Genomic DNA, 23,352 nt, shown 5'->3' with positions numbered 1-23,352 from the left:
CCAAAGAAGTACTGCGGATGCCCGAAATATTTATTTTGTTTCCTTTTAACTGGCAATACCAGCATCTGCACACAACCCCTCTAAACGCAAGACAAGAACTCCAAAGCTAACATTCCTCCTTTAAGCTTCGCACTACGTACATAAAATACAAACTTCAAACAGCTGCAAAAATAGTGTCTTTGGAAGAAAATAGAGTTTCTACATCAGATACAAGAAAATAGGCTTCTTCAGTACAACCCCCAGCCTTTGCAACAGACACAAAATCAAATACTTTTGTTGTCAGGAGGCTTTACAATCAACGTTCCCGTGTTATCGCTTCACTTTCTAAGGCATCACGTCAGGACAGCGCTGCTGGAGGCGGCCGTGCTTCAGACTCCTGCCCAGCCGCAGCTCCCTGCACAAATTCTGGCCCCTCAGTGAGGCGGGGGGTGGGGCCAAAATCCACCCCAGGGAGCCAGCCCCAGCCAGGCCACCCAGGCTCACGGCTGGAAAGCAGCAGGTAGTTTCTCTACAGCAGCAACAACCCACCCCCCCACCCCCAGCAGGGACCTTTGTGCAATGCCAGTTTTCACTTCCCCCCCCCCCACTTCCTGCGGCACAGCCAAGGCACCTGGGAGACTTCTGCCCACACACAGGGAAACCAGACAGGCAGCTCGCGTCTCAGGTGCCTCCTTTGCCCTCAGTCACACGAGCTTTCCAGAGCGCAGATCCGTGGAAGCCTGCCGTCAGTCACCTGCGCTCTGCCCATTTGCACAGCATCCTTAAAGCTCCAGCTGTGTTCCGAGGCGGGGGCAGAAGTGTCCAGCGGAGGCACAATCAGCGATCCACTGCTCTCCAGCCCGCTCTGAGGGAGATGAGCTGTCTTCACAGTGCAGGTACACAACATTTTCTGCTCCAATAGCATCCCAGGGCAGCTGTCCTACAGACCCCTTCTCCCCCCATCCCACTTCCCATGGTTCAGCAGTCCCAGACAGCCACAGGGCTGAGGGGATGCCGAGGAATCCCTAACTTGAATTCTCCCAGCTCAACCTCGCTCAGAGAGCCACAGAGCCTGAGTTTGCCTCGGCTCCCCACAGCACTGCCCAGCTGCTCTTCACCAGCAAAACAATCACACAGGAAACAAAAGACAATTAGAACACAGGAAAGTGCTTTGAACAGGGGAGGCTCAGAGAAACAAGCCTCTCCAGCAGTGCGGAGTCCCATGGCACACTGAACTTCACAGTTTCTATCATCCTCGGGAGGAAGCCTGCTGCCGTTCTCAATCCCAGGGCCGCCTCTTAGCCATCACATCCCACCTTCAAGGCACACGTCTCCACAGGCTGGCAGAGACGCACTGAGGAGCCAGAGCTGCTGTTGCTGGCTAAGCTTTCCCAAAGGCTTCACACCACGAGAGAGCTGTGGAAGACGACGTTCTCCTCTGGCTGGCCGCGCTTCCAGTGTTCGTAATTCAGTGAAGGAGACTTGGACACCTCGCTGAAGCTATCTACTGCAGCGTCCTTCCGCACCCCGAGGAAGGGGCTGGGGGCTGTGGGCTGGCAGGATGTAAATGTGCCCGTGCCAGGGCTGGAAGAAGCTGGAAAGCCCCTGAAGAGGAGGCCCACGTTTGGGAAGAGAGGCTTCACCAGGCTGACGGGGCAGAAGGCAGAACCGGTGGGGTTGAAGTGCACTTTGTTCTTATCTGGGCAGGAAGGCTGAAAAGGCTGATCAGGGCTGGGAGAGCTGAAGGAGAGAGACAGAGTGGACGTGATTAGAACGGACACTCACGAGGGCACCGAGCAGCCACCGGGAAACCACCTGGAGTTGTGCACTCTTCAAAGAGCCTGACTAAAAGCCAAACTGCCTCTGTGAGCTGGATAGCTCTTCAGGTACAGAGCAGCATGAAGAGCCTGTTTTGTTTTGAAAGCACACTTATTTATAGGAGAACCACCCCTTCTCCTCCAGAGGCTCTGCTGGCCGAGAAAAACCTACTGCCTGGGAAGGGCAAGGACTCACAAGATCCTTCCAAGCATGTCCGAGGGTTAGCAATTCAGCTTTCAACTCTTCTCACCAGGGCCTGAACAGCCACATTTTTGTTGGGAGTTTTTCCTAGAGGCTCCTCCCTACTTTTAGAACAGGGCAGGGGTGGCAATTGCAGCAACAGAAGTCTCTCCTGCCGCCACCCCAGCATCCTCCTGTAAGGCCAACCTCACATGAGTTCTCTTCTGCCAACAACTCCTCATACTTACGAAGCTTCTTCAAAGGCCCGGACCTTCTCACATCCCTCAGGAGGTTCCCGTTTAAACATGTAGCTGTGGTTGGGTCGAGGAGAAGAAGCAAAGGCCAGGACTGGCGAAGGACTGCCCTCCTCTAGCAGGGAAAAGATACTTTTTGAGAAATTTTTACAAGAATCCAACAGCACTCTAAACACCAGACATGCTCTTCTAGATCCTGGGGCTGCAGGCTACAATACCCCAAAGCTGCAGCATTTTATCTGTGTAGCTCCCAGCTCACATCCTCCGTCTAGTACTGAAAACCACCCACCTCAAAGGGTAATTACTGGAGCTTTAGAAGTCCACTCCAATTTAGCCAAATTGGCCGAGACCCTCTCTCCTATCTCAGCTGCGGCTTCCAACCCAGCACACAGACAGGGAGGAGCCATTGCACCGAGGTTTTCATAGCGCTGGCCCCCTTTGTCTCCCCTGACCTACCAGCCCCTTCGCTTTCATTGTTTACCTTTCTCCTTTGGATCTGGCTGCACCTCGTCTGCCGCAGGGGAGGGCTCTTCTGCTGCCAGCCTCACCGGGGTGTGTGGAGAAAGGTGGAGAGGCACAGAAGGGGAAGGAGAAAGAGAGAGGCTGCTGCAGCTGCCACTGCTGGGCTCCAGAGTCAGGGATGCATCTCCAGAGCCTCTCTGGGCAGGCGCTGGCGCCCTGTGGCCATCTGGGACATCCAGTATCTAGGGAGGAAGCAAAGTCTTAGAGGAGCAAGAAACCCCTGTCACCAGGTTTAACAGCAGATGTTTAACAGCAGTTGCACCTACAGAGAGCAGCTACTTGGGGTGCTGGATCCAGATAGAGGCAGAGCCTCCACTTCAGGGAGCGAGGCAGCCTTCTGCAAGCGGGAGAACATCAGGTTGTGCACCCTGTAATGCACTTCAGTTCATAAGCTGCCTGGGATCACTCCTCCCACAACTGCACAGTACAAAGTAGCCTTTGGATGCCAGTCTAAGTGTCTTAAAGCTGTCAGTGAGATGTCATCTATCCTGAGATTACTACTGGCTGATCTCTCATAGCACCAGCAAATTTTAAGAAGGGAAGCCAGCAGCCACTTGACCCAATTTAGACAGTAACATGCCTAGAACAAGCTAAAACTAAACACAGAGACCATCCCCATGGCCAAGAAACAGATACAGGCAGTGTCTTTAGAGGAAAGGATTTCCAAGACCACTCAGAAGTTTCAGGGCAATCCTGTGACCTTCGCTTACCCGCAAAAGCTCTTCATCTCCCTGTTCCTTCACAAACGCTTCCTCCAGTTCCTGGTTTAGCCCCTCCAGGCTCCTATGCAAGCAGGGGCTGAGCCTCAAAATGGGAGATGGAGAAAGGAAGCCTGAAGGAGAGTCCTGTAACAATCCAGAATAGATGAAATTAGAGTTCTATCTGCACAAACTCAGCAGTTACACCCTGTTCCCACAGCTCTCCAGGGCTCACCCAAAGCCTTCCACGAGGCTGACAGGAGAAGACTTGACAGCAGAGTCATGCAGACTCACTAACTGCAGATCAAAGCAGAGGGACATGTGGAAGAGGTGGGAGAAGAAGAGAAAAAAAAAAGATTCTCTCTTCTCAGGCATGAGAGCAGAAGTCTGAGAACAGCTTGGACACCTGCCCAAAGGAGTCTGCTCTCCACCTCACTAGGACACACAGTGACAGCAGAGCAGGGGGAGACATGAACGTACCCTGAGCGATCCAGGGACAGCATGGTCCCCCTGGAGCGGGGAGCTCTTCTCCTTTTCTTTGCCACTTCTGCCATTTAGCTTTGTTCGCTGGAGCTGTTGCTTCAGTTTGGCAATCTAGCAAACAAAGTTTCAGCTACAGAACCAGACAAGCCAACGCACCTCCACCAAAAAGGATGGTGCCTTGTCTCTCTCCTCCCCCGCTTTTCCAACCCACAAGGAAGTACCAAAATAGCAATGGTTTCAATCACACAAGCAGCAGCTCCGGCCACCTCTCAAAGGGTGGACCAGAAGTACTCGCAAGGCCTCATCACAAACTCCCCCGCTGCGATGTGGCCAGTGCCTTTCCTCTAGTAGATCTGGGTTATCCTCCTCCTACAGAGCATTAGGAACCAGGCCCCACCGGAACCCACATACACCTCGACACCGACGAGCAACACGCTCGGTTTCAGTGGAGCTACTTTACAATAGCTGCTTGCTAGAGGAAGCCAACAAAATCAGTCTTTAGTTGAATCACAGAGCATTAGAGATGAGAACAAGGGCTAAAATCTCATCTTCAGTAGTATCCTGTCCTCCCGCTCCCCTCCCATGCAAGCAGGAGCCTCCTGTACATTAGCAACTAACACAGATCTCGCTCAAGCATTGGGAGTGGTCTATTTTACCTCTCTGCGGTGATCTGTGCTACCCCAAGAAGCAGAACGCTTGTGAGCACTGGAGCTGGCTTTCCCCACTTCTGCGTCATGCCAGGACACTGGAGTCTGAAGTGATGAGAAACACAGCTGAGGATAATCACAACATTTACCACCAGTCTCTAAACCAGTAGAGTCCTAAGAATAAGTGATCAACTACTGCCTGTTCACAGTCCTATTCCACTCTACCCCCATTAATACAATACTCTGTAATGTACATCAAGAGATAGCCATTGTTTGCCAAAACAAAGTCATTTTGGCCAGATTTGTGCCTATCTGGAAACTGGACCTCATAGACCTACATGGCAAGTGACTTCCCAGAAGTCAGTGGCTTAATCACCATAAGTACCTGACGAGATAAAGGGCACCAAGCTGTTACTGCAGAGAAACAACCACAACCGCCCTGTACTGCTTGCACAGGCTCCCATCTGATGAACAGTGACGTAGGGTTTCAGGCACTCATTGTACCAAGCAGCATTACCGAGAGGAAAAGCCTCACCCAACTGTGAGAACACACAACTTGCTTCTGAGACCTCAGGCTCCCGTATCGGAGTTCAAAGGCGTAACCAAAACCAGAGTTTGGCCTGCAGACTGACTGCTGCTGCTGCTGGAGCACTGGAAGAACCCAGCTGCCTCTCCAGCTCACATCCCTCCATCTGCAGGGCTGGCAGTTCTCAGCTGACTCTCTTCATGCAGAAAAACAGCCTCAGCACCACGTTACACAGCTGTTTTCCAAGCAACAGCTACATTCTGAATATCAATGGAAATCAGAAAGGGCTGTTAATCTGATCAGCAAAGGGTGTGAACTTCCTTCCACTGAACTCAGCCATCTCAGCAGACACTCCAGGATCTTAACACTCCCAAGGCACACCATTTTCAAGACCAGCCATCATTTTTTCCCAACATCACATTTCAGTGCCTCTCAAAACACTCACCCTGTGTCACTGCTGCCTGCCATTTCTGTGGGAGGCTTTGGATGATACTCCTCTCCTCCATCCTCAGCAACAGGCTGCCAGAAGGTGCAAGGGCCTGAGAACAGTTACTCTCCAAGCAGCTTAACTGATCTCCCCAGAGGCTACTGCAAGAACAGCAGCTGTTCTAAACAACCCTGTTGAGTCACAGGGATGACAGAAGCCTCTTCTCTCAAAACAGGTTTTAAAATCTATTTAAACCAAAGGAACAAGGCAAGTAACCGAGAGAGGTACCAGGTTTCCCTTCTGTAAAGGGATACAGGTGATTTCTAGGCAGAAATCCAAGCCTCTCCTGACTTAACAGGTTCTGAATGAAACCCCTCCTTACACACATCACTGTAAGCAGAGCACACCGCGTTCCCTACAGCTAAAACCATTTGTTGTCTAGGTCTCTGTTTTGCAACGCCTGTAAGCAGCAGACATCCTGGCACAGTTCTTTTCAACTTAGTGTTCAGTTTGGTTTGAGAGAAGAAATCCATTCAGCGTGAACCATTGCTCTGAAGTCCTGCTAAACTCAGAGCAGTTGGTCGCAGCCATCCCTGTGCCACCCCTGAACCGTGCCAGACAGAGCTGAGGAACAGACCAACGCGATAGGAAATCCTACGGCAAAGACCAACCTTGCAGTTTCAGCACATGGCACATCTGATCTCATTTCCTACCTCAAATATTCTCTCCTAAACAACTCAAACATCATTATTTGGCTGTTATCCCAAAACATTGTGTCATTTTATATCCCAGTAGATCACACATAAGAACACTAAGGAGAAGAGGCAAAGGTCTAAAAGACAAGACCACAGCCCTATCCCACATCACTGCAAGAAGCAAGTCCGTGGGAAGCTGAACTCCAGCTGCTAACAACAGTCCCACTTTGCAGGACGTGACAGAAACTCTCCACAACTCTCTGGAAGCCTCCTGAGCCCTGTTTGAGAAGTCACTTATTGCAGCCTATTGCTGTGACACTCAGAGCACTGAGCACTGCACCAGTGCTAACAAAAAACTAGGGCCTAAAAAGGAAGAAAAGACACTGTGTGCAATAGGAAGGCCTGAAAATGAAGAGCACATATGCGTCCCACCTCTCGCAGGCGGACTGTCAAGGCAGAAGGAAATTACAGAACCTTTTGTACTAACTGTGGCAAAACCGCTTCCTCAGAAAAAGGAGAGAAAAAAATGCTTTGCACATCAAGATAAAGCCACAAGCTCCAATCATGTATAGTGCTGCCATCCTCACCCCCACACTGAGCACCTGCAGTTGTATCTCTCACTTAACCACCTTATGATAGCAAATCTACAGAGCTCTGCAAAACAGCTGATCAGTAGCTGAATAAGGAAGGAAGTAAACATGTACTGGCTAGCAGAGAAAGTCCCAAGTTTGATAACTATTGAGCCTGAAAACATGGAAGGAGTGGCAAAGTCCTGGAGGTTACAATGAAGAACATTTTGTTAATAGGGAAGTCTAGAACCAAGGACTTTATTCCCAGCTTTCAACAGACAAGTCATTTGCCACACAGAGGTTTGTGTGTGAAACAGTGGAGATCACTGCTCATCTCACAGGCATGTTGCAAGGTAAAATTAGCATTTGCAAGACACTTGTAGATAACTGATGAAAGACTGCAGCACACCTGGCCTATTCACTGCAGAGAGGAGTGACCAGCTCCATGCTCAGCAGAGTCTGAATTAACATAGTGGTATCTTCCATTCTGGAAAGAAGGAGGTGCCCCTCTTCTCCAACTATTTCCCCAAAAGGGCCACATGCAGAAAAACTAATTAGCCCCAGAACACTGGGGTTAAGTGTTCCCACCATTGCTGATGAAGACAGAAAGGAAGAGTGTGCTTCCCTGACTCAGAAATAAAGTTAGACAAATTTTTTCCCTTCCTTTCCAGCATGCCCTCTGCCCTCAGCAGTGCACTTGGGCACTAGAACTGAAACAAAAGCAGGCAAGAATACTTTGGAAAAGGACAATGGAAGTTGGAATCCAATTGAGAATTTCCTGCAAACAGCCTAGTAATAAATTGTTGAATAGCAAAGATCAAACAGCAAGTTAACAGAGATTGAATGTGCTAAATAAACGACTTAAGCAAACGGATGCTCTTATCCTTCTAAATTCTTTCACCTCTGCAGATAGGCAAGCACTATTTGCTGCCATAGAGTAATATTTACAGGTTGCTAAGAGTTCCTCGAGGTCTGGAGCTTTTCCATTCTACAGTAGAGAGCTGTGCCGTTCGTGCTCATGATCCCTTCTGCGGGAGCACCCCTGACTTCTTGCAGCGTGTGGCACACAGCCTGCGAGTGTTATATAAGGACTTGGCCCAGAACTGCAAGCCAGAAAAAAAAGTAGCATTGAGCCAGTACTGGAGAAGAAAGCCAGAGGCCATCTGCCTCCAAACAAGGCCAAGGAAATTCTAACTCTGCACCAAAGTGGAATCAATTGAAGCTGAGAAGCAAAAAGGGGAAAAAAGCCTTCCTAGAAAGTTGCAGCTGGACGGATGGAAATTTAATGCCTTCCCTATTCACCCCCGTTTACACAGTTCGTTTCAGTTCTGCAATCCTCTCCTGGCCCAGAGACTTCAAGGCAGTCTGCAGGTGCTTATACCTGGGTAGCTTTGTCATTCATGCACGAAGTGGAAGCTCCTTCAGCATCCCTTGGCCACTGTCCCAACAGGTACGAGCCCACAATGGTGTCTAGCGAAGAGGTGCGCCGCACGCGGGGCTGCCGGGGACGGCAGGTCTTCTCAACAGCGGCAGCACAGGGAACGCTAGCTAGACAAGGGGGAAAAGAAAAGAAAATTAGGCTTCCGAAGCCAAGATTCAGCAACAGCTATCACAATTAACAAGCCCACATGCACTGCAAAGATCACAAGAAGGGAACTAGCACACAGAGCCTGGAAAAGTCCATTTATTTTTCAGAAACCAGAGTCCTATTGCTTCTAATGTGCCTGGTGAGTTCCCACTCTCACAACAGCAGCAGCTCTTCCCTGTCAAGGTCATGTGGCTGCCCAGCCTCAGAGCAGGCAGATTTGCTGCTTCAGGTCAGCCATCGAAAACCAAGCAGCAACAGAAACACCACTTCAGTAGAGTGGGCCAGCAAGTGCTGGCGGATTGACTGCCCAATCTGCCCTCCTACTCACTCCTCCACTCCACTGCAGAGAGCTGTATTCACGCTTATCACCAAGAGATTGCTTCTCTAGAAGCAGAGATTTTATTGCAGTCCTTAAGTGCCTGCTTGAAATCATTGATTAGATATTCCAGTCGAAGTCGAGGGAGCTGCTACACAACCAAATGAAATACTCAGCATGTCCACATTGCTTTTGCATAAGCACTGTAGGAAAAAAACCCAAATCACTATGCGCTCTATAAGGCCATATTTCTTACTAGCTGGAGCACAGTGCTTAGTCAGAGAACCCAGGCTCTTACCCATGGTAAGACCCAACAGCAAAAGGGAAGCTGCGTGCCTCAGTTTCCCCCAAGGAAGCATGCTTCAAGTAGGCCAAGAGAACACATCTGCAAAGTTCTGGATCCTCCAGCAGGACTGCATGAGTGCTTGGTGTCATTGGTACGTGTGCACATTCATTCAGCAAAGATCAGAAAGTAAGACGTGCAACCTGTTGACTGTCATAACCCATCGTTGGCAGGGCCCAAGCTCAAATCCAGGAGCTCTGGATCTGCCCAGCTTCCACGAGATGGCCACACTGCCTGTTCAGACATTACTTTCATAACAGTAGCTAGAAACATGATTAACAGCAATGCTTTGTAAATAAGACTAGTTTAAGTTTGCGTGTCAGCAATGATGCACACCAGCGCAATCCCATCGCAAGGATGGAGAGCCAAGTGTCTCTTGGCAGGCTACAGCAAAGGGAGACACGCAGCATGTGCTTTGCTGCGCGCTCCCCATCTCCTCCATTGCATCCTGGCTAGCTCCAAACTAGATGTGATCAACGCACGGCCCATAAGCAGGCAGCACAGCTGCCCTTTTCTGCAACCCTGTCGTCACCCTTGCAGCTGAAAAAAGGTGTTATTGCCAAAACCAAAAAGGTAGCAAGAAAGAGGCAAGTTCAAGCCAGCAGGAAGGTTTGTTTGCATTTCATTGTGATTAGACATGCAAATTACCACGCACATTAGAACCAGCCCTGTGGCCTCCTGGCAAGGTATTAAGGCCATGCACAGCTCTGCTCCTGGTGCTTTGTGTACAGATATTCTCTCCCTTCCTCCCCAAAACAAGGGCATGGCAGGCAGGTAGTGAGTTAACCACACTAAAACCAGCACTAAAACTGTTAAGCACTATGTTGTGTTTGCCAAATACCTCTGTATACAAATGTGCTGGGGCACCCACCGCAGGCTCATGGCTGAGACTGTTCCAGGGACATGGTCTGTTAAATACATCTTTTTATCAGCTAAAATACCATTTGAGCAGTGGAATTTGAGTTCTAGGTGAGAAAAGGGTAGGAACAAAAAGCCACGTGGGAGGGCAAGAGAAGCATTAGTCCTTGCATGACAGCCACACCTCGGAAGGTCCACACTGGATTAAAGGCTTATTGTGTTGGGTCCAGCTGGCATTTCAAGGCACACTCCCTGCTCCCAACAGTTAACAGTAAGACAGCTACCACTAACTCTAATTTAGAAACTCATTAGTATTTGCAGCTTCCTCTTCAGTGCCTCATTGCCCCCACAGGCTATGTTACTTGCATCTCCATTACGTATGACTTCAGCTGTCTCTTCCTCTCACGCTGCTCTCCCCAACTAGACTGCTGGCAGAAGAACTGAAAGCTGCTGCGATATGGCAGTCCCTCTCCCACAATGCTTTGGCAGCACACGTCCCCCACAAAGCTCTCCAAGAGGCCCCCTTTGATATAACCATCGCATCCAGAGCGAGTGGAGTCACCTCTGTACTCCAAACCTTCAACAGGGCAACACAGTCAAAACCAGCCTGAAAGGACCTCCAGAACAGACGTGACCAAGACCAGAGGAGACGTGGCCTCCTACGGTAACAACTGCATCAATTGTGTACGATGGCCGACGAACACCTAAAGCTATTAATGTATGAACAGCAAGAACTGTCATTCCTTTTCATGAAGTACAACTCATATACTTGCTACCCAACAACTCTGTTTTTAAGCAGCACCGGGAAGCCCGAAGGGCAGGGGGCAGCTGGGAGATGCAGAGCAGGGTGCTGCTGGAAGCGGGATGCCCCTCCTTATGGTGCAAAGGCTGCGTGCACAGCACAGTGCGAGGCGCCGAGGCAGGGTGGAGCGTCCTGTTTACAGCTCCGTGCTATTATCATCCCTCCGCACTGAGCCTGCACAGCTGCCACCTGGCCATGAGCTCTGGAGTTGGTCCAAGCCAGCTCCACAGCTGAGAAGTGTCAGGTTGTGGCACTTTTACTTTTCATGTGACAGTAAAGCTGCTGCAGATAACAGAACCGTCGTCATATCTCCAGGAGCCACTTGGCTGCCTCCAATTGCTGCATGAGGCTTTCATGCAGCCACAAGTTAGAGACTGGTGCAATGCATGCATTTAGAAGCAACAAACTGTCTGTACTGGAGTTCCAGATTTGCAGCGTCCCTAGTCTTTCCCAAACACATCAACGTCAGTGAGCTCAGAGCTTCCTAAACAGTCTCTCTAGGCCAGCCAATCTCTGCATCTAAAAAGAGAAAACAGAAGTCTTCAGTAAGCTTTTAAAAATTTTGGGGGTCATTTTTCAATAAATAATACCTACAGCTGAATCAAAAAAACAATGGCAAGCAAAAATAGAGTTCCCATTACTACTTTCTTTAGAGTTGTAAAATTGATTTCCTTCCCTCTCCAGATGTCACCCTGGGGAAACTGACCCTTTAATATCAGAAGAATGTTTAGAAATTTAGGGACATACTGTTCAGACCCTGACATTTTCTGAATATGCCCCTTCAAAGGTCTATCTTAAAGTGATGAAGCATAAAAAAACAGTCCATGTTTAAATATAATCAGCTTTCAAGTTAACTATGGAACAATGGGCTGCCTGAGGCTTCACCATGCAGGGAAGCTTTCCCTGCATTCTGTAATATCAAGGCGTACCTAATGGTTTTTGGATGCAGTTTTCAGTTTATTGGCTCAAGCAAGAGTTGTAAGCTCTCAAGTGAGAATTTGTCAGGGAGAGTTTAGCTGAGATGGAACCTAAGCAATTCTGTCAATAACTTATGCAAATATCTTCCACCCCAGTGTAACAGAAATTACTGCTAATTATTTAAGTTCTGTATCAGCTTCCCCCATCTACACCTTTTAATGCTCTTTACAACACATCACCTTATTCAGATGATACTCCTGATTTGGGGGATAGGGGCAGTAAGATAACATAAATGCCTCAGTTGAATTTCTCACAGGCCTGTCAAACCACAGCAGGACTCTGTGACACAGAAACATCTCTTTTAGATAAAATATTCATACCAAACCAGGCTGCTGGATGTGTACCAGTATCTCCTACAGCACCCCAGCACTGCTTCCTTGACCTTTAGCATCTTCCTAGACAATCTAGATGGGAGATCTCTATATGAAACATTTTTCTGCACAATAGCTACCCAGACACAGTTCAGGTGGGACAAGCGGAAGGGACACAATGCTGGCATTGCTGTGGTGGTTACCAGGGCAGGAGCTCCTACAGCAGAAAAGAAATAAGCTATCTGATCATGCCAGAGCACTAAGAGCATCTTGTGTTCATCTTAAGGACTGTACTGCTTAATGAGTTACAGCTCTAACCAACAGTTTTGGCGTAGAGCAGGTCTTGGCCATAGCATCACCCTGAGCTTGCTGGCTCCCATCTGACAGAGCAGGAGGTAAAGGCTGGTACACAGCAAGAAATCCAGTGTCTTCCCTTCTCCTCATTTTAAAATTTAACTGGACAAGAGACATGCACAGGACTTCCAGAGGATGTCAAGAACAGTGATCCACAATCCATGTCAGGGAATCGCACTTCCTCTAACCTCACTCCACAAGATCGTACTTGATCAGAAAACATATCTCCTCTGAGGATCAAAACCACTTTAACCAGGCATTTCCAGTGGAGTGACAAGCAGAAGTGTTAGTGAAATAAAGACCAGAACTGAAGCTTCAACATTATAACCCATTTAAATCTCATTTCAATTTCTTTGCAGTTTCATCATGGTGAATCAAGTTACCTGACAGGTTGTTACCAAACAGGATAAAAATTCTCAGCAGCAAACAAGCTTCAGAAAGATATCCTCAGTTTTAATTATTTTTTCCAGATGGAGCAGGTAAAGGAAAACATATGTCCTGACTGCTGCACTGAGGAAATGCAACAGAACCAGTTATTTTTGAACAGTCCCAATCTTTAACATAGCAAAGACTAAAAATCTTTACAGGTAAAGAATTGCCTTTTCTCAGCATTGTGCCTTTACTGCACTCTCTCCACATTCAGAAGAAATGTGGAGATTTAAGAAACCATGCTTGCAACCATCACAGTCAGCCCAGGCACTTCCTTGCGGCACACCAAAGTGCTGCTAGTGCATGCTACTTCTGCAAAAGGACTCCAGGAGAGGACCTTAATCTATCACACAATCTGAAACCAACACAGGATTATGCAACGAATAAATGCTTTTGCTCTGGGAATCCCAGAAAGACTAAAAGGAGATGAACAGGCAGTTTTACCTGTTCTTAATGAAATTTAAAATCCTGTGCTTAGTACACTACAGAAACGTACAAACATGCTAGAAAATAGAAGCATTTCACAGGAACTCATGGCATGGTCAGAGTTAGCTTCCAAGACAGGAACAAAAGCACAATCAAGAGCTGGAGAGGCACTGGGATGAAAGCTCAAAGAAGCTGGAGGGAAAAAGAATATCCTCTCCACAAAGACAGCTACAGACAGGTCTTTTTAAGTGGAAAAGACAAGGGGAAGATCTCAAGCTTTAACCAGAACTGGAGTAGGAGATCCAGAGAAGCCTGCCAGAACATGCTTACTTAAGGTACCAAAAGACAAGGGAGGCTATAAATCCACACCATCTGAGGGGTCTCCACAAAAAACCCCACCAGAAAACAAAGCCAAGCAGGGATGCAGAGAGCATCTCCTGTACAAGACGGGCAGCAGGATGACTACAAACAACCTTTGAAGGCTGGACACGGTTTGCATTTTCTAGGAAAAGAAAAATCTCACTTTATCCCAAAAGCAAGAAAGGAAAGTTATGTTCAGTAGTCGTGCAATGGGAAAGAAGAATGCAGTAAGACAACCAGTTGCAATTGATATGTGGGGGTAGAGAAAAAGAACAATTGGAATGTTAAGGGTCTTCAAAGAGGAAAATGAACCTGGAATTTATAGGCAGATTAAAAGGTAACAATACACACAACCCTCAGCCACTCCTGCAAAAAGAGTTAACACGTCCATAGCGGTAACTTCCGACACCAAGTCTTTTCACCTCAAGTCTCTGCAAAGGAAGTATTCTACATATCTCTCTCAATATTTAAAAATTATAATCCCTTTAAAGAAGATTTACAACTGAAGGGAAATTCACACCCATGCCAGGATGGGATTTCATAGCTCTTTGCTCATTTCAGTAAACATTAATACAGAAATGCAAAACCCTCAGAGCACTGAAATCCATTGCACTTTCCGGTGAATAGGCAGAAGCTGTGGTTAAACCACACTACCCCTCATGACTCTTGCTCAAACTGTACACACACAGCCCAAGACACCCAAAAAAGTACCTGCTGATCCCAAAGCACAGCCCTCTATGAAACCCCACAAGAACCTTTCTCCGCTTCAGCGCTTGACTGACACAGAAAGGAGCAACGCACCGAGGGTGAGCATCAGGAAAGCAAAAAAACCCAAGGGCAAAGAGGATCCTACACCAGGTTGGGGAGCTGGATTCCCATCTGATACAACCCAGCAATGACTTGCCCTGCAGCCTTCGCTGAACCGGCCCCGAGGGCTTCACAACTGGCCTGGGAGCACAAGGGAAGAAATTCCAGGCTTTGTAATCACTCCCCTGGTTACAAGCTGCGTTAAGAGTACAGCTGGAGAGCGCTGCCCAAAGGACACAGCATCTGCAGATATCATTGAAGGAAATTAATAGGGGACACTAGCAGTTCAAGTTTTTTGTGGTTTTTTTTTTTTTTTTTTGGACGCAGACATTGTTAAACAGCAACTCCCTCCAACAAGGCTCAAGGTCTGAAGCTGAACACCCAGCTGATGGAGTAAAAGAGCTGAACTCTTCACCTTTAACTCAATTCTTTCAAAGTTTGTTTTTCAAATGATAAAACAATGTGAAGAATTTCAACATTCTCAAAGTCTTTGGCTGAAGTGCACATTTCCTAAATCTAGCCTGATGCAAGTGACCACTTCGGTGGGATCTTCAAGCAAGCCCATCTCTTATCCACTGATACAGCCTGGGAGTGCTTCTGGGCTGGCTTTACACTCTGAAATTTAAGTAAGAACTAGGAAAATAACAGGTGGGCAGGAAGCCTCTCATGAACAATAAGAGTGGTTTAGAAACAAGCAAAAACTTGTTCAAACATTAGATCTTTAGGACTTGTTCACTCTGATCCTGGAGAATACAGATGACTAAGGAGCTACCAGGATCATCCATGTCACCCGTATCAGAAGAGTGAAACCCAAGCAATGAAGATAAAGCTGTGGGTTTGGTTTTTTTCCCTTTTTTGTTAACTCTATGTAAATCAATTCTTGATAAGCATCTAGGAATCAAGATCACTGCAAAAGGCAGGGCTCTCACTCTCAAGATGAGAAACCTTTGATTCTCAAGCCCTTGGAAATCTTCCAGTACAGATAAAGTAAGCTAAAACCACAGTAAGACATCCTTGATATTTCTGCAGTTACAGACAGGGTGGAAAACTGGAAAAGAAGGCTTCCTGTCCTTTATAGACATATAACTACTTAAGTCACATCAACACTTTATGACAAGCCCTCCTCCCATACTCACAGTCATCTTTATGGCTAGTTGCAGTTAAGCCATCTGCCTGGAGGGCTCAACATGAAGCTACTGAAACAACTTTTCAGCAAGGAAAAACAACCCCACAACATCTGATACACCTTCTGATTACCCTCCTAGTGCCTTTTCTAACTGGGAAGCAGCATACCAAAGCTAGCATTAGCTCAGTGTTACAGCTAGCCTGAACAGTGTAAGCACAACAGCATTATGCATACAAGAGTTGCACACAGCAGCCTCAGGCTCAAGCATGCCAGGAACTGTACAAGCTCTGTAATTCCTGTTCTTGAATGCTTCCAGCCTTAAAGGATGGCACACAAACTATGAGAAACTGAGGCACAGGGAGGAGAAGCAGCTTGCCCAGAGTCATGCACCAGGTTCCAGGCAAGCATGGAAACAATTATCTCCCGTTATTTTCAAAGAATGGGCTAACCACACAACCTTCTTTGATATTTTCCTCATTTCCTGTACAGTCAACCCTGCATTATCAGGTGGTTTGAATGGCAGCACCACAAGCTTAATTTCTAATGCAAAAAGGCCTGTTTAATATAAATTCCAAGAGGGAATATTTTTACAGTCTCAACACTATTGGCCTTTCTTGGAGATCCTTCTTGTACAACTGTGAATCCCACTAAATCAGCATTGTCATCTTAAACTGCAGGAGCTGTGAGGGAAGTGCCAAGATCAGCTCAATGTAGTCAACGCTGCCATTTACACAGTATTTCAACATCCAAGCTTTGCATAGAGAACTCATTGCACTTGGTGCTTGACATTATTTCTCTCACAGGGTTAGGCCAAGTACTTGTTTTTTCTTTTGTACCACACAGACAGTAAAACATTTACCACACCTGCAACAGAACTGCTGCTTCTCTACACAAATAGGTGCCCAGGTTCCTTCCTCACCCAACAAATGTTGAAAAAACTTTGCTATGGTCCATGCAATTGTGTTAGATAAGCCCCAGCTGAAAAAGATTCACAAATAAAAATCCATCCATGGTAAATGATCTGAGAGCTTCCTAGTTCCTCTGGAGCATTCTGCTATAGAAGGGACAGATCAAACTGACTGCACAGTCCCATCCCTTCCCCCCTGCAAATTTGTTTTTAAATGTCATCTCCAGCATTTTAAAGCAGGGAAAAACTTGTTTCACCCACAGAATGTCAACACAAGTCAAGATTAGTTATAGATGTGTCCTTTGTTTCCCCTTTCCCACACCCCTATCCAGAGGCTAACGAACTGGGAGCAGCAAGTTTAGATTGAAGGCATGATCTGTATCAGCTGAGGACTGCAATACCATGAATGGGCTCCAATTACTGTGCGAGAAACTCGTTCTACATTAAACAAAGCCACCTGCAATGCTTTGCCTCCAAACCTGAGCCATGTATTGTATTCAACTATGTTTTGTACAAAGACTGATTTGATTCCATAGGACAGAGGCAGGATTCTTCCTGGCTAGTGCTACAGCAGGACATCTTCAAGACTTTCCCATCCCTCAACCAGTCCTACATGACTATTTTTCCCCATTACATCTCCCTACCTGTGCTTAACCCTTTAATTCTAGGGTTTTGCTGGGGGTAAACAGGCTGATAAAGACAAAGGCAGAATTACTTAATAGTGATGAATCCCAAAATTTGGAAATGCAGAGTTTGTCAAAGCAGCTGTTTGCACGGTGCAGCAGCACAATTTTCCCATGACAGTACTGTGCATCCCTGCTTGAGGGTTTTTGTTTCTCTTTTGGAGAGTTAATACTAGCTGAGCTGCTACTTCTACCGAGACACCCCTTCTCTAAGATGGACTTTTTCACTTTCAAGTTGGGCACAGGATATAAACGTTATGAACCTGTGTGTCCCTTGTTCATTTGCTTAAGGACCCCCTGAAAAACTACAGGTGTTAAACAGCAAAAAAGAAAACTCAAGAGCAAACACCCCAAACATCTGGACCACTATTTCGGTAACGAAAGCCTTTATACCCATCCCTCAGGACACAAAACCCCATCAGATACCAACTGCTAAAGCAAACACAGTAAGGCCTGAAGCACTTAAGATATTCAACTAATAAGACGGAGGAGGGGAGGAGACCCCCACACTCATTATGTGATGCCTGCAGCAAAGGAAAGCAGCAGAAAAAGATATTGTTAACAGCTCTGCTGCATCACTACCACATAAGCAGCAATCCCACAGCACTTTCAAGTGGCAAACAGACATTTTTATTCCTAAAGAAACATTTTCATTTTGCTAAACATATACTCAGACAGTATTGCCTATGAATAGCGTCCCACTCGTCTGCCTCTATAATATAGACCAGGCACGGGTTTAATTCAGATACCAAATAAAGATATTTGGCAGACTGCTCACTTAGTCTCTCTAGCAGGATCCACACAGCAAAAACAACTGGACATCTCAAAAACAGGCAAGTTCAGCAGGCAAGCAACAAAATCCCATCTAGATGAGTCAGCTCAGCCAACAGTAACTTCCTGAAAAGCTAAAAGGCACCACATAATTCTGGGGTTGTAGGGGTGGTGGTGGGAAAACTGGTGAATTTATCTGAATTTTATTGAAGAGAGACTGTCAATAAAGCTTTGGTTTCACAGAGGATTAATGTGAAATACATGAAGCGCAAGACACAGGTCTTGTCAAAGCCATTCATGAAACGCCCCAATCAACCACAGAGGTTTACAGATGAAGATTTGTATTTCTGCACCTCACTGTTGTTCCTCTTCTATGCCACACTGTCACTGATAAACAGGTAGCATTTGGAAGGCAGACAGGCAGCTACCCTTTCTCCTCCTAAGAAATCTACTCCAACGCTATCCAGAAAAGCAGTTGGTAGGTAACTGCTGGTACAGCTATTCATCCCATCTTACCCCCTACACATTTAATGAGTGCACAGAAGGAGTCTGCTCAACTAGTAACATGACGTGACTTCGCTTTTCCACCATATTCCACCTTCTCCTTCTCTGTGCATGAACCAATTTAGATGACTAAGACTACTTACCTGCTCATGTTCACAAAATGCTATGTTCACCAATGGGTCTGTAAATTAAAGTTTGAGCTGCAATTTAAATAATCCTATTTTTTCTAGTGTCATACTGAAAAAAAAAGAGGCATAAAGACTTTTCCATGTCTTGCTTGAGAAAATCAGGTTTCAGACCTGCAATGCTTGATGAGGACTGGGGTTACACCCAGGCAGTAGATTCCTGAGCACAAAGGCATAAGTCTCAGGGAGGCTGAAGTCTGGATGCAAAGATGGAAACTCTCAGACCAGCATGTGCTCCGGTGTGGGCTTTGGAGGAAACAACCGAGGCCACAAACAGCACCAGCATTGCCGTTAACCGATTTAAAGTTCAAAGTCTCCACAAAGCTCATCCCACCCCAGAGAACATATAACCTTGCCAGTGTTACAGCACCTGCAGAGCTCTGACTACCCCAGCAGCTGCCTCCGAGCCACCTAACCTGGCATAAATGGATGCAGCAGGGATGGGTCTGGGCTGCACCTGAGGAGGATCAAACACTAACACATTATCTACTTCACCACCAAAAGCCACATCACTGAAGAGATAAGGAATTTAAAAAAAACTGACCCCAATGACATACATGAGATTCATCACTTAGTCCTGACATCTTGGATTTCTAAACAGCAAGTCAACTCCTTTTAAAATATTCTTAGACCTCATTCCTGGCATCCCCCAGCTCTAGCTCTTCCTTTTAACAGAAGCCCTTTGAGACACTCAGCAGCTGCTCCTCATCTCAATGGGATCCTCTATTATCAGAGCAGCTGCAGGATCAGACCCCAGATCACTCTACCTCTTCTTCTAAAACCCCAAGCCAGAACCACAGAGATGCCCAGCAGCCAGCCGCCATGAGGCTTGAGAGCAATTCAGAAAGTCAGCAGTCAAATGAGGAAAGATGTGATAAAGCAACGGATTTCCATGCTGAGCTCCCAAAAAGTAGGAGCAAAAGTGTTAGATTATGAATCACCAGGATACCAGTTTTCAGTTAAACCCTGCCAGTTTACTGCTACAGCTCCCACACATGCAGGGAACAAATTGAAGCTTACAAAGAGTGATGAGGCAGAGAGCAATGGAAATTTCAACACTTCCAAAACTGTAGATGAAATTACTATGATCAAGAGGAAAAATTCAAGCTCCTAGAGCCTGAACAGTGAGGCACAGAGCCAGGAAGAAATGAAGACCAGCAATTCTGGTTCATCTCAGTGGCGCTCCAGCCGTTTTGCCCTCAGAAAGCTGCATGGTATTCGCTACGCTTTGGAGTAGGTACAGCACAGAGCTCTAATGCAACCAAGAGATCACAGGCAGCCTGGCTCTCCTTTCTTTGAGATTCGCTTTATTTTGATCATAAGGTCTGAAGCTACTGACTAATTGCCCTCTTCACAGCAGCTTCACCACACTGTTGAGTGGGAAGGAGAGGCTAGCACTCCAAAGAATTTATTTCATTAACTTGTTTCAAGTGTAAATTGAGCAAAAAGCTTTTTAATAGCTTCCCTGATCGATACCAACCCTGCCAGTGGCAGGAATGACTCTAAGTCTCAAGCAGTGAAGTGCAGGACACTTCAGGAAAGACCATTAATTCTCATTGTAGGATGGGCTGCAGCACTGTCCTCTGCAAAGCAGATTAAGTAGCCACTGTGTTAAACAAGAGACCAGCACTCTGAACAGATGCCACCACGATCAGCTGGCCCAAAGCTTGACAAATTTCTCTCTGTTCCAGAGGTCTGTTTAATCTTACATTTAACCCAAAAAGTGTTTCATTGCTATTTTAATACTGGAGATAATGAACAGCCAAGCAAGAACCCAACATCCAAAAGCAGTCCCGTGAACAGCCAAAAGTAATACGTACATAAAGCCAAAAATTATTATTAGGTCACCAAAAAGTTATATTTAAATAAGCATTCCTGAAGCGGTCAGAAAAATCTCAGTAATGCAATTAGGGACAAATAGCCATTAGCGCCAATCAAATTATTGCTTCTTTATCGAGCCAGATCAGCTGCATAAAACACAGGGCTCCGTTTTTTTTGGGAAGCCACCTCCAAATAGGCAACTCATTGTCACGGAAGACCACAAGCAGGGACACGTTCTGTCTGCAAGGAAGCCAGCACGGAAGGGAGATCTGTTGACCCCACGGGGCCGGAGATCAAAGCTCAACCCCTCGCGTGTGACCACAGCCCACGGGCAGCGTTTTAAGCAGCTCGGCTGTTTCGGGGTTTGAAGTTTTCCTTCGCTCATTGTCTTTGGTGTCGTGTCCTCCCCCACCTCGTTTTCTTTTCCCCTCTCCTCTGCCCTTGGTTCTCTCCTTTCTCTTTCACTTCCACCCACGCAGCATCAGTTAGGAGAAGCCTCCCGAGCACACGGTAGTTTTCTCTAATTAATCCCAGCACTGCCTCCGCGGCCCCGGGGAGGACGGGAGGTGTCGGGGCGCACAGCACCGGGTCCCCCCCCGCCGCAGGGACCCAGGACGGCTCCGCCTCGACCCCCATCTCAGCCGCCGGGGCCCGGGGCGAAGAAACGCTCCCCCGCGGGGGCACGCTGCGGGGCGGTTCGCACCAGGACCTGCCGCTGCAAGCCCCCGGGAGGTGCCGCTGGGAACCGGAGGAGCGGCTCTTTGCTACCGGTTCGGAACCCCAGCCCGGCTGCAGGAGACGCGCGGGGCTGCAGCCCCGAGGCTGCCCGTGGACCCGACTGCGCACCGGGGGCGGGGGGGTGGTTGCCCACCTCCTCCCTCCCTCCCACCGTTACCTGCCCGGCCCCCGTCTCCGCGGCGCTGCTGGAGCTGGAAGGGGACGGTGGCGCGGAGCGGCTGGAGTCCCCCCGCCCCGCCGCGGCAGCAGCAGGAGGCGCCGGCCGCCCCCACCATGCCCGTCCCGCCCGCGCCAGCCGCCGCACTGACTCCCCCAGCTCCGCCAACGCCGCTTATCAGCGCTCCGGGGGCGGTGCCGGCGGGAGGAGCCCGGCGATCATTGGGTGTCCGCAGCCAACCGATCCGCCCTCGTTAACGAAAGCCAATGGGAGCTCTCTGCAAGCTCCTCCCCCCCGCACGCGCTGTAAGGCTTAGCCAATCAGAAATGCGGTCACCCTTAAGAGGCGTCATACCTCGCATCAGAGCCAATCAAAAGAAGGAAGAGATGCTCAAGCCGTGCCCTCTCCCCCTCCCCGTAGCGGCGACGGAACCAATCGCAACAGGGGACAGCCCACACTTCTGGTAGGGAACCAATCGCAAGCCTCCTCTTACGCCCCGCCCCTTCCCCGCGGAGACAAATCAGAAACGCCTGGCAGTGTTTGTGTTCCGCGCCGGCGGATCACGTGGGTGGGCTCGGTTTCTCTTTCACCTTGGGAGGGAGGAGGAGGAGGAGGACGACGAAGGCGGGTGGCGGCCGCCGCACCGGGACGAGTCCCCCCTCCGCTCGCCCCCACCGGCCTCCCTTCCCGCCTCACCCCCGGGGCACGGCGGCAGCGGGAAGCGCAAGGCCCAGCCGTCCCAGGACTTTGCAACCCGTCCTTCCCCCCCCCCCTCCATGAGACGAAGGAGAAAGGTAGAAAGAACCAGAAAGCTTAAAAATAATCAAGATTAGAGTGCAGGTTTCCAGCACTAAGCTCTCGGGTCCCCCAATCCACACCCCCTCCCGAAAGCAGGTGAGGATTTTATCAGCTTTTAGGGTTTGGGGTTCTCCCCACACTTTTACCTGAGCTCTGCTCTAAGCAAAGCAAACACCGCAGTTGTTGTTCGCTTTTAAACTAGAAAAACCTGTTGTGGAAAATTCTACTACAAGTTTTACTGCTGAGTGAGCTTCTAATTTTGTGTGCCCCTCAGACATCTGAAATTCAAGATACCACAACCCCTCCCAGGCTGAATTAAGAGTTTTAAAAAAATATATAGGTGGAAAAAGGAGAACAGAAATCAAAATGTTGAAGTTGGGGTTTTTTGTGCTGGTCGTACAGCATGACTAGTTCTGTCAGACACAGGTACGGGCTGGCCGATGTGGTTTCACGGTGCCGGCGGAGCTTGACGGGTGCAGTCCCTCGCGGAGCTGGGGCAGGATCAGGCACCCGGCCTCGCTGCTTGTGTTCCGCGTTTTGTACCAAGGAGGTGACTCACTTCCCAGCCTACTCGTGGGATCTGACCCTTGGGAACACCAGCTTCAACGGGAGCTGGATGAGGACCCTTCTCCTTTGGTTCCCCATCTTTCCCACCACCAAAAGCCTTTGACTCAAGCAAGCTTTGCTGAGCTCATGTTTCCAGAAAACTTCTGTTCCTTCCGCTATCTCCCATCTCATGTCACCTGCAGGAATCAACTGCTACTTAAAAGAAGAGGGATGAAAAAACCTGAGAACACAGACCCATTTGTAGGCCCAGAAGGGAGGCTATGGGGGAGTATGGTTTCAGGAATGACAAAGCCAAAGCTCTGGATAGGGCCATAGGAAGAAAAATTGAATGCTCAGGATATGGGGTGCCAAGGATTTTGGGGGAGGAAAAGTTGAAGCCATAAGTACTAAAGATAGTTTTTCACCAGTGCTAAGTGTTTGGGAATCTGGCCCTGCTTTCAAGAGTAGGTTCCTCCAAGGTGCCTCACCTCCATTTGTCCCTGCAGTCTCACACCTGGCAGGTGGAGAGGAAAAAAGGTCCTTCCACCCGCCCAGGGCTCTCAGCAGCCCGTTGTTCACCATCCTCTGACCTTCTGTTCCTCAAGTATCATTTCTGATGATCCATTTAAACCTTGTAATTATACCATGTTGTTTGATTTCTTGAAAAGACATCGCAACACGGAGGCTTTTTTTCTTTGTTCTAGTCCAGTAAGACATAGTCTAACCAGTCCTCAAATGAAGGTCGT

The 23,352-nt window shown here is 48.0% G+C and overlaps 1 protein-coding gene across 3 annotated transcripts; it reads right to left on the bottom strand.

Moving 5' to 3' along the window:
• Positions 1-12: 12 nt before the first annotated feature.
• FAM117A (family with sequence similarity 117 member A) lies at positions 13-21,399 on the bottom strand. 3 transcript variants are annotated; one of them, XM_075036372.1, is made up of 8 exons: positions 21,263-21,399; positions 8,180-8,346; positions 4,591-4,686; positions 3,932-4,045; positions 3,464-3,598; positions 2,713-2,935; positions 2,226-2,346; positions 13-1,719 (listed from the first exon to the last, which is right to left on the bottom strand). In XM_075036372.1, exons 1-8 carry the CDS (start codon positions 21,378-21,380, stop codon positions 1,380-1,382), a joined length of 1,314 nt encoding a protein of 437 aa, XP_074892473.1. In that variant the 5' UTR covers positions 21,381-21,399; the 3' UTR covers positions 13-1,379. The 3 variants fall into 3 exon arrangements, with proteins under 3 accessions (XP_074892473.1, XP_074892474.1, XP_074892475.1); XM_075036373.1 differs by lacking the exon at positions 21,263-21,399 and adding an exon at positions 9,001-11,101; XM_075036374.1 differs by lacking the exons at positions 3,932-4,045; positions 4,591-4,686.
• Between the last annotated feature and the right edge of the window lie 1,953 nt (positions 21,400-23,352).

This window comes from Buteo buteo, chromosome 9 (genome assembly GCF_964188355.1).
Source record: "Buteo buteo chromosome 9, bButBut1.hap1.1, whole genome shotgun sequence".
NCBI lineage: Eukaryota > Metazoa > Chordata > Aves > Accipitriformes > Accipitridae > Buteo > Buteo buteo.
Note: the sequence above shows the minus strand (reverse complement) of the source record. Positions and strands in the feature narration are given on the sequence as shown.

Coding starts and splice junctions, on each gene's coding strand:
- FAM117A (XM_075036372.1), bottom strand. CDS start 21,380: ATGGTGGGGGCGGCCGGCGCCTCCTGCTGCTGCCGCGGCGGGGCGGGG. Junction 3,599..3,931: donor CTGTCCCTGGATCGCTCAGG/GTACGTTCATGT, acceptor GGATTGTTACAG/GACTCTCCTTCAGGCTTCCT. Junction 2,936..3,463: donor GAGATGAAGAGCTTTTGCGG/GTAAGCGAAGGT, acceptor CTTCCTCCCTAG/ATACTGGATGTCCCAGATGG.